General features: G+C 40.5%; 1 protein-coding gene across 1 annotated transcript in view; it reads right to left on the bottom strand.

The window, feature by feature from the left end:
* Positions 1-13,875, bottom strand: part of Ift88 (intraflagellar transport 88) — a 109,082-nt gene that overhangs the window by 80,483 nt on the left and 14,724 nt on the right. The window contains exons 6-11 of the mRNA XM_036198509.1: positions 12,781-12,844; positions 11,389-11,458; positions 6,961-7,051; positions 5,630-5,732; positions 4,320-4,434; positions 2,310-2,541 (exon numbers count right to left, since the gene is read on the bottom strand). Coding sequence (XP_036054402.1) covers positions 2,310-2,541; positions 4,320-4,434; positions 5,630-5,732; positions 6,961-7,051; positions 11,389-11,458; positions 12,781-12,844 — 675 coding nt within the window. The remainder of the gene's footprint in view (positions 1-2,309; positions 2,542-4,319; positions 4,435-5,629; positions 5,733-6,960; positions 7,052-11,388; positions 11,459-12,780; positions 12,845-13,875) is intronic.

Raw genomic sequence — 13,875 nt, 5'->3', positions numbered from 1 at the left:
AGCAAAACTTGTTTGTTTGTTTGTTGTTTGTTTGTTTTAATGATTGCCTATCACTCTCCATGAAACTACTATACATTCTGAGCAGCAGATAAAGGGTTAGGTCAGAAAGAATAAAACTGAATACACAAAAGCTATGGTGGCTTGTAGAAATACATGCTAGTATATATAGACTGTAAACTCAAAATCCACATGTGTTCATGGTTATCCACGGCCTAGCGCAATCCACGTAACTCCTGCTGAGACCGCAGACAAGTCTGAGCTGGGACAGTGACACGAAACAAACACCCAATTATCTTAAAACAACACACCCCATTTTCCTCAGTAAGTAACACATAGTAATCCATATTTATCCAGCACTGTGTTCCAAGTCTACTTTCAACATTTACATACATTGATCATTTAACCCTCACACAGGCAGGTTATTATAACTGTCCCATTTCATATATACAAAGGAACTGGCTGTAAGAGGAGTAGGTCACGAGGGGCAGGCCAGGCGTCAGGCTTCATAGCCCACACTCTCTCTTTACTAGGATCAATACACCCTTACGTTCTATCAAGAAAAATCTACTGCCAGGAAACAGGGAAGGAAAGACAGACAGACAGACAGACAGACACACACACACATACATACACACACACAGAGCAGGGGGGGGGGGAAGGGGAGAGGGAGATAGAGAGAGAATGAATATGAAAATTCTGTTGGATATGGTGAGCTATGTTTGTAATCCCAGCGCTGGAGAGGTTGAGACAGGAGGATTCGGAGTTTCGAGGCTAGCCTGGGCTACTGGATGAGTTCCGTGCCTGCCAGATTTAAGAGCTCCTCCATAAATAAACAATGAAGTTCAACTCTATTAAGCTAAAAAAAAAAAATACCACTTTGATCTATGTAAATAGATCTATCTATCTGAATATAGGCAGTTTCATATAGTTTGACTTAATATATCAGAATGCTAATAATTTATGCATAAAAATATAGGAAATGTTTTTGAACTGTTAAGAAAGAAGAGGAAGAGGAGCAAGAGGAGGAAGAACACCATCAATTGCCCAGAAGCTGCTGTTCCTGTTTTGATGTATTTTATCCAGCTTTTCATGTGTAAAGTATGGACCTATACCTCTTTACTGGACTTTATAGAATATCTCCTCAGGTCTTAAAAGAAGACTTTTCAGGGTGTAGAGGATGGAGCTGGTAGAACATTTGCCTGTGACCCGTGAAGACTAGGAGTGGACAGAGTGGCACATGCCTGGAACCCCAGCATTCAGGAGGTGAAGGCAGGAGTGCCAGAAGTTCAAATTCATCGTTAGCTGCACAGCAAATGTGAGGCCAGCCTGGGCTAGTGAGATCCTCTGTCAGACACAACAAAACACAAGACAGAGTTTAGGTTCCATGGTAGACGGACAGGGTTGGCCCAGTGGTAGAGTCCCCGTGGTAGAGCATGCGCAAGCCTTACGGTCAGTCCTCAGTACTACTGTTCCAGTGTGTTTCTTACTGCTCTGACAAAACACTGACCAAACCAACTTATGGTACGGGAGGTTCTATTTAGCTTGCAGGTTTCATCATCAATGATCCTCAGGCGTGAGCCTGATGTCAAGGGCAGAAGCAGAGGCCACAAAGAGTGCTCTCCAGATCTGGCTTGCTCTTCAAGGCTATTCAACCATTATTCTTATACAGCCAGGACCACTTGCCCAGGGACGGCCCTGCCAGCAGTGATCTGAGTCTTTCACACCAAACCTTAATCAGGAAGATGCCCCACAGACCCAGCCACAGGCCAACCTGATGGAAGCAATCCCTCAGTGGAGGGTCCTTCTTCTCAGGTGTCTCTAGTTGTGCCAAGCTGACAAAAACTAACCAGAAAAAAGTTCCACAGTCACATGGCGAAGGTATAGTCAAATCTTATTTTTTTAAAGCTTTGACTACAATTGTGCATTCTGTTTTTCTTTTTTCTTTTCTTTTCTTTCTTTCTTTCTTTCTTTCTTTCTTTCTTTCTTTCTTTCTTTTTTTGAGACAGGGTTTCTCTGTGTGGCTTTAGCACCTTTCCTAGAACTCACTCTGTAGATCAGGCTGGCCTCAAACTCACAGAGATCCGCCTGCCTCTGCCTTCCGAGTGCTGGGGTTAAAGGCGTGCACCACTGCGGTCTGTTTTAACCATAATCTCTGACCCTTTGTCAAGAGCCCTATACTCAACTCAGTTTAAGTAGCAAATGAAATATATCAATTGCCTGTTGAGAAATTCAAGAAATTCTAATTTGCTCATTTTCAGAAATAGACAGACAAGCAGGAGATGCCACATAGCTGTCATTTTCATACTCACACTTGGGGAGATGTATTTATCATCTTCATCAATTTCTAATGGAACAGCAATTAATTTCTGGAATGCCTTCTTCATTTTTTCTCGATCTCCAATGGCAAAACAACTGAGAATGAGGTTGAAGCCTGCCTTCAGATTCGGGGCCATACTCATGATGTGCTCGAATGAGTTGATGGCATCTGAATATTGACCAGTTTTTATAAATGTAATTCCAATGTTCTGCATTATTTTAATCCTAAACAAAGAAAGAGGTTAGCCTGAAAAGCCTGAACTCCTAACATGACATTCAAGTTGCTGCACTTTCCTTTCTCATTTCACTTCCTAATTTTAAAGCTTTAATAGTGTAACAGGCAGATCACAACATTTAATGTTACTGCCATATTCCCACTTGTGGGACAAGAACCGCACGTAAGTTATTTCTTTTACCTGAAGAGGAAACCTGTGCCTATTAACAGTTATTCCCCATCCTCACAGTCAGCACTACGGAGCCACTAATCGACTTTCTGTCTCTCTGCCTTTTCTAGTTATTGTCTATAAATAAAACTGTAGGAAATGTCAGGCTCCACCCCCTTGACACAACCCTGAGGTTCCTCTATACTGTGGTATCAATGCCTCAAACTCATAGAGATCTACTTGCCTTCCAGAGTACTGGAACAAAAGATGTGTTCCACAACCCCCGGCCTTGCCATATTCTCTAATCTACTGCCTACTTGGTGGAAAGCTGGCTTACTTCCACTTTTTTGATGCTATGATTAATGCTATCATGAACATTCACATACAAGGCTTTGAAATAATGTAAATTTCATTTCTTCTAGGTATATACCGAGGAATAGAATTGTTGACCATATGGCAAATGTTTACCTTTTAAGACACTGCCTGTCTTGAAAAGCAGCTGTAGCATTTCACGTACTGAACGCATGAGATTGCTAATGTAACAGCATCTGTATCAGTACCTGTCACTGTTAGTCCCTTTCGGCCATTCTAGTGGATGTGACCCCACCTCATTTCCAAGTATATCCCAGCAGAATCCCAGCGTTTATTCATAACTAGCTGACTGGAACAGGATCATTCATTCTATATATATATATTTTTTTTTTGTCTACAATGTAACCTACCTCAAGTCCTCAGTGGCTACTACCTCAGCTAAATTACTGTAGTACCCACTGCCTCAGTTATTATTAAACATGTAATACATGCCCCTAAATTAAATTTTTCAGAAGTGCTCAAATTCTTTGTTTTACCTGCGTTAAAGATGCTTCTAGAGCAGTGGTTCTCAACATGTGAGTTGTGACACCCACAGGAGTCACATATCAGATATCCTGCATATCAGATATTTACATTATGACTCCTAACAGCAAAGTTACAGCTATAAAGTAGCAACTCAATAATTTTATAGTTGGGGGTCACCACAACATGAGAAACTGCATTAAAGGGTTGAAGCATTCGGAATATTGAGAAGTACTATTCTAGAGTATTCTGTAAGTTAGGTAACACTTGCTAAAAAGTAGCAGCTACAAATAAAGGACCATCACATATGAAATGTCCCCTATGCCTAGAGAACATCAAGCCAATAAATACACTATCTCTGTTCTTGAATACTGGAGGAGTAGAAGATACCCCGACTTCTCCACTTTTCCATTCCACAGTAGTCTCTTTCAGCCTTACTCTCAAATCAGTAGGAAGAGTGTGTGCCGTAGTCTCTTCCACTGTCATGACTGCTGTGTGCCTGTGCTGGCATTAAGCTGTATGATGTTACTAACAGCCTACATGGTTAACTTAGTTTTTTTTTTTTTTTTTTTTTTTTATCATATACTATTCCTTTAACCTTTAACTTGCCAATATGTAATATATATATATAACAAGTGAACACAGCAAAACACCACATCTAAAACATGAATCTAATACCTCCCATCTACAAACACTTCAAAATGTTCAGCCCAATGACAGTAAACCAAAGTCATCTTGTTTCTGAAAAGATACTTAAACTCTATAGTCACCAGGTTCCACACTTACCTCATTTCTTTATGGACACTTGGGATCTGATCTAAGGCCATTCGGTAGAACTTAATAGCTTTGGAATAATTCCTCTGCTTTAAATAAATATTTCCCATATTCACTTTCAGTCTCCCTAATTAAAAAAAAAATGAGTGTAAAACATTCTCATGTTTGTACTTTTCCTATGGTATTTTAGATAATCTTAGTTTATATTCTCTAAAGCTTTGTTTTCAAGTTAGGAGGCTTTAAATGTTTTAAAATTTTATTGAGTGTGTATATGTGAACAGGTACAAGTGCCATGGCACACATGTGACGTCAGAGGAAAGCTCATGGGAGTTGGTTCTCTCCTGCCACTTTCTAGGATCGGGAGACTAAACTCAGGTCAGTAGCCATAGGTACAAGGGTGTGTACCCACTGAGCAATTCTACTGGCCCAGTTACAAGTTTTAGACATAAAATTCTAACATCAAAACACTATACCGTTGTCATATGGTCACACACTTCTGTATGGAGAAATGAAACTTCTTGAAAATATGGCTAGACAACTGTTTTTATTATTATGCTAAGAAAACCACGAGACAATGCTCAAAGTTTTGGCTGTGCAAGCCTGAGGAGCCGATTCCCTCTTGGAATGTATAGTGGAAGGAAAGACCAGATTCCTGAGAGCGGTCCTCTGGCTCCACATACACTGTAACATTCATGCATTTACATTTATACACATACATAGACATACACCACATACATCTAAAAAAGGGATAGAAGACATTTGTAAATTACTCCATAATAGTACATAATTTTAATGATATTAAAGGAAACAATACTCACTCTAATAAACCTTAATATTACAACAAAAACTATGTAATATAAATATACATTTCTCTCTTGGGAACACAGTCACATAATGAAAGAAATGTTCCATATGGTTGGCATGGCTTCTTCTTCCTATGATAACATAATACTTTTTTTTGGGACAGAGTTTCACTATGTAGTCCTGGCTATTCTGGAGCTCCCTATGTAGACCAGGTGGCCTTGAACTCAAGAGATCCACCTGCCTTATGTCCAGTACTGGGATTAAAAGCATGCACCACCTTGCCCAACTTAGAATATATCTTCTGTTTAGTATTAGGCAGTTTATTTCATGCCAACTGCATTTATTCCTATATATGTATTTTTTCATACATAGTATGTTTAAGCAGGATACCACATCATAAATATAAATTCACTTAAAGCACCAATCATTTTATTATAAGAAAACATGAAGTGAGGAAATGTAATTAACACTACAAAAGAACTACATGTCAGCGTGAAATACTGATTATATATACCTACCTGCATTGCTAAACATCTTATTTTTCACTATAACTTGGTATGTGTTTAGTGCTTCTGCATACATTTCATTAGCTGAATACTGACTGGCCAAGTTGAAAAGAACCTAGGAAAGAAACATTGTAAGAAGCTACATAATGACCACTCTAGGCCCATTCACTAGCGGTCATTCTGGAGGTAAAAACGCTTGAACAATGTCTCAAGATAGCTAGCCAACCATGTAAACCTACTTGCATTACAAGTAAAGAGAATGCAGGGATGGAGGCTGTCCTCTAAGCTTCACTTCATCTCTCGGTTGTTATCTGGATCAGTGGGATCAGTTGCAGCCAGTGACTTAATCCCGTATAAAACTCTGCTAAAGATTCCTGTAAAGTATCCATTCCTTCCCCCAGGTGATGCTTTCTGTGCTGTTCAGAGGGACAGACACACAGACAGGCACACAGGGACCGGCATGAATACAGATGCAGGCACAGATTCAGACTCATGCAACAGACAGAAGACATGGACAGAAGACACAAGGAGTATGAAGCAGAGAATTCCATCTGAACTCGCTCTTGGTTAAACGACTCTAAGGGGAAGTGCTTTTCTTTCTTTCCTTAATGCATGACTGGTAACTCGGGTGTTAATCGCTAATGCATTACATGTGCGCATTAAAAAGCAGAGTTGAAATCCTGAAAGGCCAGTGAGGTTTCGATGAGGAAGCAGCACATTCCTATTGCTCCCACATGCAGAGGGTGAGAATATACAGGCAGAAGGAGCGTGATTCCCAGGCCACTCTCGGCTACAGTGAGACCCTGGCTCAGCAAAAAGGGAAAATAGTGCTCTATAGCACATAGTGTGATTCATGAGTCCTAGTGCTGAGTTTTGGAAGTACTACACAGAACTGTTTCCATATTAAAAAGACCAATGCCAATGCTGGGCCTAGAAACATGGCTCAGAGGTTAAGAGCACTTGCTGCTCTTGCAGAGGACCTAGGTTTGATTCCCAGCAACCACATGGCAGATCAAACAGTCTGTAACTCACGTTCAAAGTTATCCAACACCCTTTTCTGGCCTCCATAAGCACTACATGCATGTGATTTACATACACACATACAGGCAAAACATTTATACACATAAAATATACATAAATCTTAAAAATATGTCAAAAATTGTAAAATCACCAAATTGTGGTATCAGAATTGGTAAAGCAAAATTCTCAAAATACTTGTCTGAGTCAAAGCCTGAGGCCAGAGAACAGTAGAAGGAACTGTACACATGAAGGTGTATGTTTAAAAGTAGATACAGACATGAACACACATCTCAGAATCTGATTGTCCACGTTTATGAACTTACCAGCTTTAAGTCTCCACAACTGTTGGCAATACAGCTTTCTTCTACCAGCTCGTTTACTTTCTTCTCCAACTGTCTGATCTTTTCCTCTGGACTGTTGGAAAACCAGTGGGTGTGGATTAAATCACTCATCCGCTAAAATCTATACCATAAGTTACTTTTTTTTTTCACAAGTTACTTTTGGACATTGCCTATTAAATGCCATTAAGCTTTAAAACTAGATTTCAAATAAGGATAAACATGGAATTGCAAAACAAAACAAACCACTATTGTGCTTAATAATTACATTAGTGAATTATTCATAATACATAAACATTAAAATAAAACGAACATTTATTTAGAGCCAAGTGTAATAATCACACACAGAGCAGAATGTGCCTCCCTAACAACTTCAATTGTGCCTCCCTAACAACTTCAATTACTTCTCATAAAACATTTGATATGAGAACTGTAATTGCATTTTAATGAAAACTAAACAGGTTTAGAAAGTTTTAACCAGGATCACAAAGCTAGCAAGGGACAGAGCAGGATCTAGACCAGGGAGGCACACTGGGCCCTTGCAACTGCATCACTACTCCAGCAAGGAGTGGCTGGTTTTTAGATCCTATGAAAAGTGAAAACTTCCCCCATGGCTAGGAAAACTAAAGCTCATAAAAGAGATTTAAAATTACTTATGAACACAAGAAAGTCATAAAGAAAATTTCTAAAAGAGTAAACAGTTTAAGAATCTTGGCTCTTGGGCCTCATGGTAGCATGGGCCTTTCATGCCAGAAGCTGGGCAGGAGAGGATGGCAGATCGCTGACTTAGAGGCCACCCTGGTATACAGACAGCATTCCATGCCAGACAAAGATACATAGTGAGAGCCTGTCCAAAAACACTAAAGAAAACAAACAAACAAACTAACTAACTAACTAACTAACTAACTAACTAACTAACTAACTTGGTTCCTTAAGGGTGTGGTCCCTGGTAGGTCAACCATGTTCCAATAAATGGCTCATATCTATGCAGCATAAATTGGGTTCAGTGGATTATAAAGAAATTTTTAAAAAAGATATTAAGTTGTTGAAAGGTGGTTTAGGAGTATATCTAAGAGGAACTGGTGGAGGAGTGAGGAAGTACACATGATCAGAATATACTGTATGCATGTGTAAAATGCAGAAAGAATTCATAAAAATATTGTATTAATTAAAAAAATTTGACTTTATTAAGAGCAAATTACCTTGTACCTGTAGATACAGCTCAGTTGTAGAGCAATTGCTGGGCATATACAAGGCCCTATTCAATTCTTAGCAATACACACACACACACACACACACACATAATAATAATAATAATAAAATAATAATAATTGCCAAAGCAGTCACATTTGAAAATAATGTTAATGTTGATTTGCTAACACTTTCTTCTAAGAAAATAGTGTAACTCTCTCTATATGCACTGATTCCTTAACAAAATCTCAATGAAGGTACATCTAAGTGTTGTGAGATTATTGATTACACTGTGTAAAGATATGTCACTTAACAGTTTAATAAAACACTAAATGGCGAATAGCTAGGCAGGAGGTATAGCAGGGACTTCTGGACAGAGAGAGCTCTGGGAAGAAGAAAGGCAAAATCGGCAGCTGGACACAGAGGGAGCAAGACATGCAGGAGGAGAGGTAAAAGCCGTGAGTCACATGGCAACATGTAGATGAATAGTAATGGGTTAATTTAAGTTTTAAGATCTAGAGGGACAAGCCTAAGCATAGGCTGAGCTTTTAGTAATTGATAGTAAGTCTCTGTGTCTTTTTTTTTTTTTTTTTTTTTTTGAGCTGGTGGCCCAAAGAAAAATCCACCTACATCCAAGTAGATAGCTCTCTTAATTCACCACGAATGGACTTTTTAAAAGAATTCAGGAATAAATATACAGTAGTTTTATCTATAGACTCCTATTCTGTGGGAGACTAAGGCTATGCATTCTAGTAGTCTATAAAGAGCTTTAAAATTCAAACTGAGAGCCGGTGGTGGTGCACGCCTTTAATCCCAGCACTTGGGAGGCAGAGACAGGTGGATCTCTGTGAGTTAGAGGCCAGCCCGGGTTACCAAGTGAGTTCCAGGAAAGGCACAAAGCTACACAGAGAAACTCTGTCTCGAAAAAACCAAAAATAAATAAATAAAAATAAAATAAAATTCAAATTGAGCAATAGCATAACAAATGGGATTTTTTATTTTAAAAAATGGTAAGGGGTTGGAGAGATAGTTCAGTGGTTAAAAGCACTAACTGCTCTTCCAGAAAACCAGGATTCAATTCCCAGCACCCACATGGTGGTTCACAACCATCTGTAATTCCAGTTCTAAGAGATCTTACATCCTTTTATTGCCTCTGTGGGCACCAGGCACGCATGTGTTACACAGATATATATGTAGACAAAACACTCATATACCTAAAATAAAATAAATAGAAATTTAAAAGTTTATAGTGAAGTTTATATATATTCAACTTGTCTGAAACACTCCAATAATTGTCTTTTTGTTTTGTTTTGTTTTTGTTTTTTCAAGATAGGGTTTCTCTGTGTAGCTCTGGCTGTCTTACAACTCACTCTGTAGACCAGGCTGGCCTCAAACTCAAAGATCCACCTGCCTCTGCTTCCTGAGCGCTGGAATTAAAGGCATGGCTACTACTGTCCAGCTTCATAAAAGTCTTTAAATGTTACTTATAGATTGCTATTAAACCAAAAACATTAATATAAACATTTTAAGTAAAAACACATAAGAGAATTTTATGAGGATACTCAAAGTAACTTAGGCCCTAATCAATACCAGTAAGATGAAAACTGGTCTCTGACAAGAGCCTGCTAGCCAGTGCAGACACGAATGTGGTGTAGAGCACCTCACTCTGCTCCCTGCAGTAGACTTGGCCCTAAGCCTCTGATGCTTTTGAGGTCAAGGAGAAATAAGGGCATATGAGTTCGTGGTAGAGAAGGCTACAAAGATCTTTGCTTTGTTGAAAGGGACTGGAATCTTAGAGCTTTCAACCACTAAACTTTTCAGTTACATGTTATTCTGAACTTTCACCACTCTCTGGGCATCATACTGATAAGCGGGCTCTTGGGAAAAGCCAAAAGGGTGGAAGAAAATCCAAATAAGGGCTGATGCTACTGAGAAGTAAAATCAGCCACACCAGAACTGCCCTTCCTTCAGAACTCACACTGTGTAACACAATAAATGCTCTAATTATGTGTGCATGTTTCCAGATTTCTCTTGTGAGCAGTAAAAAGAGCCTAAATTACATTAATACTTAAATAACACCCTTCCCCCCACTAGCTTGGGTACAAAATAAACTGGTCATCTATAAAGGTTCCTTGTTAGTCAAAAGGGAACTTATATAATATATATAACAGCCCCAAGTATTGTGATTAAGAATTACAATTTTAAACATAGGAGGGACCGGGGATGCAGTGCAGTAGTACAGTGCTTGCTGGCATGTATCAGACTCTGGGTTGGACCTTCAGCATCACAAAACCAACCGATCAGCCAAACACACACACACACACACACACACACACACACACTCTCTCTCTCTCTCTCTCTCTCTCTCTCTCTCTCTCTCTCTCTCTCTCTCTCACACACACACACACACACACACACAGAACCTAACAACATGCAGCCTCGAACTTGGCAAACTGAGTTTGAATCTCAGCCACGCCCTTTATCAGACTCGGCAAGAGAAGTCCCTGGGCTTCCTTCCATTCCTTCTCTCAACTGGTGATAGTAATAGCTCCATTTTCATGTGTGAAGCTCATAAGTGCCTGCACTCAGGAAACTCACTAACAACTGCTCTTTATGTACAATGTGTGCATCGAGGGCCATAGGCAGCCTGAATGCACATAGCTGTGAACCCTGAGGCTTTTAGCTTTATGTCTAGACAACTATAAAGAGTTAATTCTCTAGAAAATGAATTGCTCAGAGTAAGGCTGTAGCTTGGTTATAAAGCATGTGTGTTTGTGTGTGTGTATGTAGCAAATGTAAGGTCCTGGGTTGAACTCAGCAACACACACACACACACACACACACACACACACACACACACACTTAAACACTTAAACTGGTCAATAAATAATATGGCAAACTAACTTTCTATTTTTCTCCTAAACTTTTTCTTTGAAAAATGCCCTTTTAAAATAACATACCATTTATAATCCTGTTTGGCCTTCCAGAGAATTCCTACTCATGACCTTAGACCACAACTTCAGTCAACTTACAGTCCAATGAGATGGCATGACTTCACATGACTATTCCTAGATTTTTTTTTTCTTCACTAAGTTCAAGAATGGGGATGAAGTTTCATCAGCATGCTGCTCACACAGCTTAACTTATCTATCTAGAGAAAAAGACCATGGAGCGGCAGCAGAAGCAGCAGCAGCAGCAGCAGGAACATAAGGCCTTGCGTACCTATCTTCGTTTTTGGCTTCCAGAGGAGGAGCAGGGCCCCTGGACTGGCCGAGGGGGTCAAACGCAGAGCCTGAGACACAATTCAAGACTTTAAGTTTATGACCCAGCAAAGTTGAAGAGAACTTTGTACATAAGTGCATACATGAGTTACCATTTATTATAAGGTGTAAGTTCAAGGCAAGACACTTATCACACATAAGAATTTCATGGAAATTGTTAAGATTTTTAACACACATGAAACTATAAACAAAACTTACAGATTAACAAACTAAAACAAAAATAAATTACTCCCTAAGCATTTACTTTCTTCCTTCATAGGTCTGTATTTCTAGTATGAACTCTAAATTATCAAGCATGTAAGGTATAACCTGGGATTAGCTTTCTAATTTTTCTTATTGGTATAATAAACAATTTTTTATTTTTTATAATTTAACTTGTGTTTTTAAAGAATATTTTCACCTTTCATTTTTTTTTTTTTAAAGATTTATTTTATTTATTATGTATACAATGTTCTGTCTGCTTGTATGCTTGCAGGCCAGAAGAGGACACCAGATCTCTTTATAGATGGTTGTGAGCCACCATGTGGTGCTGGGAATTGAACTCAGGACCCCTGGAAGTACAGTCAATACTCTTAACCTCTGAGCCATCTCTCCAGGCCCCACCTTTCATTTTAAAGATCAAATTCTAACTTATACAAACGATATTTTAGGTGCATACTTGGACACATTTTCACAAATCCCACACTGGTGTAACTACCACGTGGGCTGTAGCACAGTCTCACCAGCCCTTCCCTCTTGCAGGCTCTCCATGTGGGGCCAGGCCAGAGAACATGTGGCACACGGGCTACAGGTGTGAACCACCACAGCCGGCTTGCCCCTTTCCTTTCTTAGTGGTACCTGAAATCATGGTGCACCTGCACTCAGTGGCTGGTCTGGTTTTGTGTAGGATGGAATGGCAGGCGCACAGGGGTACTGGGGTGACCTACCCCACAGAGCACACACAGGGGCGCTGGGGTGACCTACCCCGCAGAGCACACACAGGAGCGCTGGGGTGACCTACCCCGCAGAGCACACACAGGGGCGCTGGGGTGACCTACCCCGCAGAGCACACACAGGGGCGCTGGGGTGACCTACCCCGCAGAGCACACACAGGGGCGCTGGGGTGACCTTCCCGGCAGAGCACACACAGGGGCGCTGGGGTGACCTACCCCGCAGAGCACACACAGGGGTACTGGGGTGACCTACCCCGCAGAGCACACACAGGGGCGCTGGGGTGACCTACCCTGCAGAGCACACACAGGGGCGCTGGGGTGACCTACCCCGCAGAGCACACACAGGGGCGCTGGGGTGACCTACCCTGCAGAGCACACACAGGGGCGCTGGGGTGACCTACCCCGCAGAGCTGCCTTGGAAAAGCCAGCCGCTCTCACTGCTGTCATGGGCCGAGCAACTCCATCCTGCAAAGAATAAGATCATGTCAAACTCGGTCCTGAATAAGAACTATAATTGACAGTTCTGCACATAACACGCATCCTACTTTAGTCCTGATTTTAAAAATGATTTACTGATTTTATTTTTTTTCTGTAGATTGTTGTTTTGGTTACACATCTATCTGTTTGAGGGTGTTGGATCCCCTGGAACTGAAGTTACAGATATTTGTGAGCTGCCCTGTGGGTGCTAGGAACTGAACCTGAGTCCTCTGGAAGAGCGTCCAGTGCTCTTACCCACTAAACCATCTCTCCAGCCCATTTAGTCCTGATTTTTAATAGCCATCTCCTTATGCCTTACTTCTGCATCCTCATGCAACAACTCTGTCTCTCTTTCCCCTCTAAAATTTAAATGCCTTGATCCAACTCTTCTTTTCTTGGTTATAAAAGAACAAACTATAGTGCTATAGAAAAATCTTTGTACACTGTAAATATGTATTGCTCTCATTGTTAACAAAAAGCTCATTGGCCAATGGCTAGGCAGGATTTGGGGGGCAGACAGAATGCTGGGAAGGAGGGCAGAGTCAGAGAATTCACCAGCCAGATGGAAAGGAAGCAGGAGAGGTAAAGGCCATAAGCCTCGGGGAAGCACACAGATTAATAGAAATGGGTTAATTTAAGTTGTAAGAGCTAGTTAGTAATAAGCCTGAGCTAGCGGCCCAGCATTTATAATTAATAATAAGTCTCTGAGTGGTTATTTGGGAGCTGGCAGTCCTGACAAAAAACTCTGCCTACAAACTAGCTTATTTGTCAGTTACTCCTGGCTGGTCTCCCATATGCTACAAGAGAATCCATAGAAACTGCTGTAAAAAGTAGCACAGGAGAATGAGTTCCAGCTACTTCAGAAGAACAAAGCATCAGTCTATGGCAATTCTAACAGGATCTCACTTGAGACTGGAGCATACAAATCCAAAGAAAGCATGCTTCTGAAGATTCAAGGCAGCCCAAATGTTACCCCACAAGGTAAAGGTGTTATTATATAAGTAACATCTTTGTTATAA

Source organism: Onychomys torridus, chromosome 9 (assembly GCF_903995425.1).
Source record: "Onychomys torridus chromosome 9, mOncTor1.1, whole genome shotgun sequence".
Lineage (NCBI taxonomy): Eukaryota > Metazoa > Chordata > Mammalia > Rodentia > Cricetidae > Onychomys > Onychomys torridus.
Note: the sequence above shows the minus strand (reverse complement) of the source record. Positions and strands in the feature narration are given on the sequence as shown.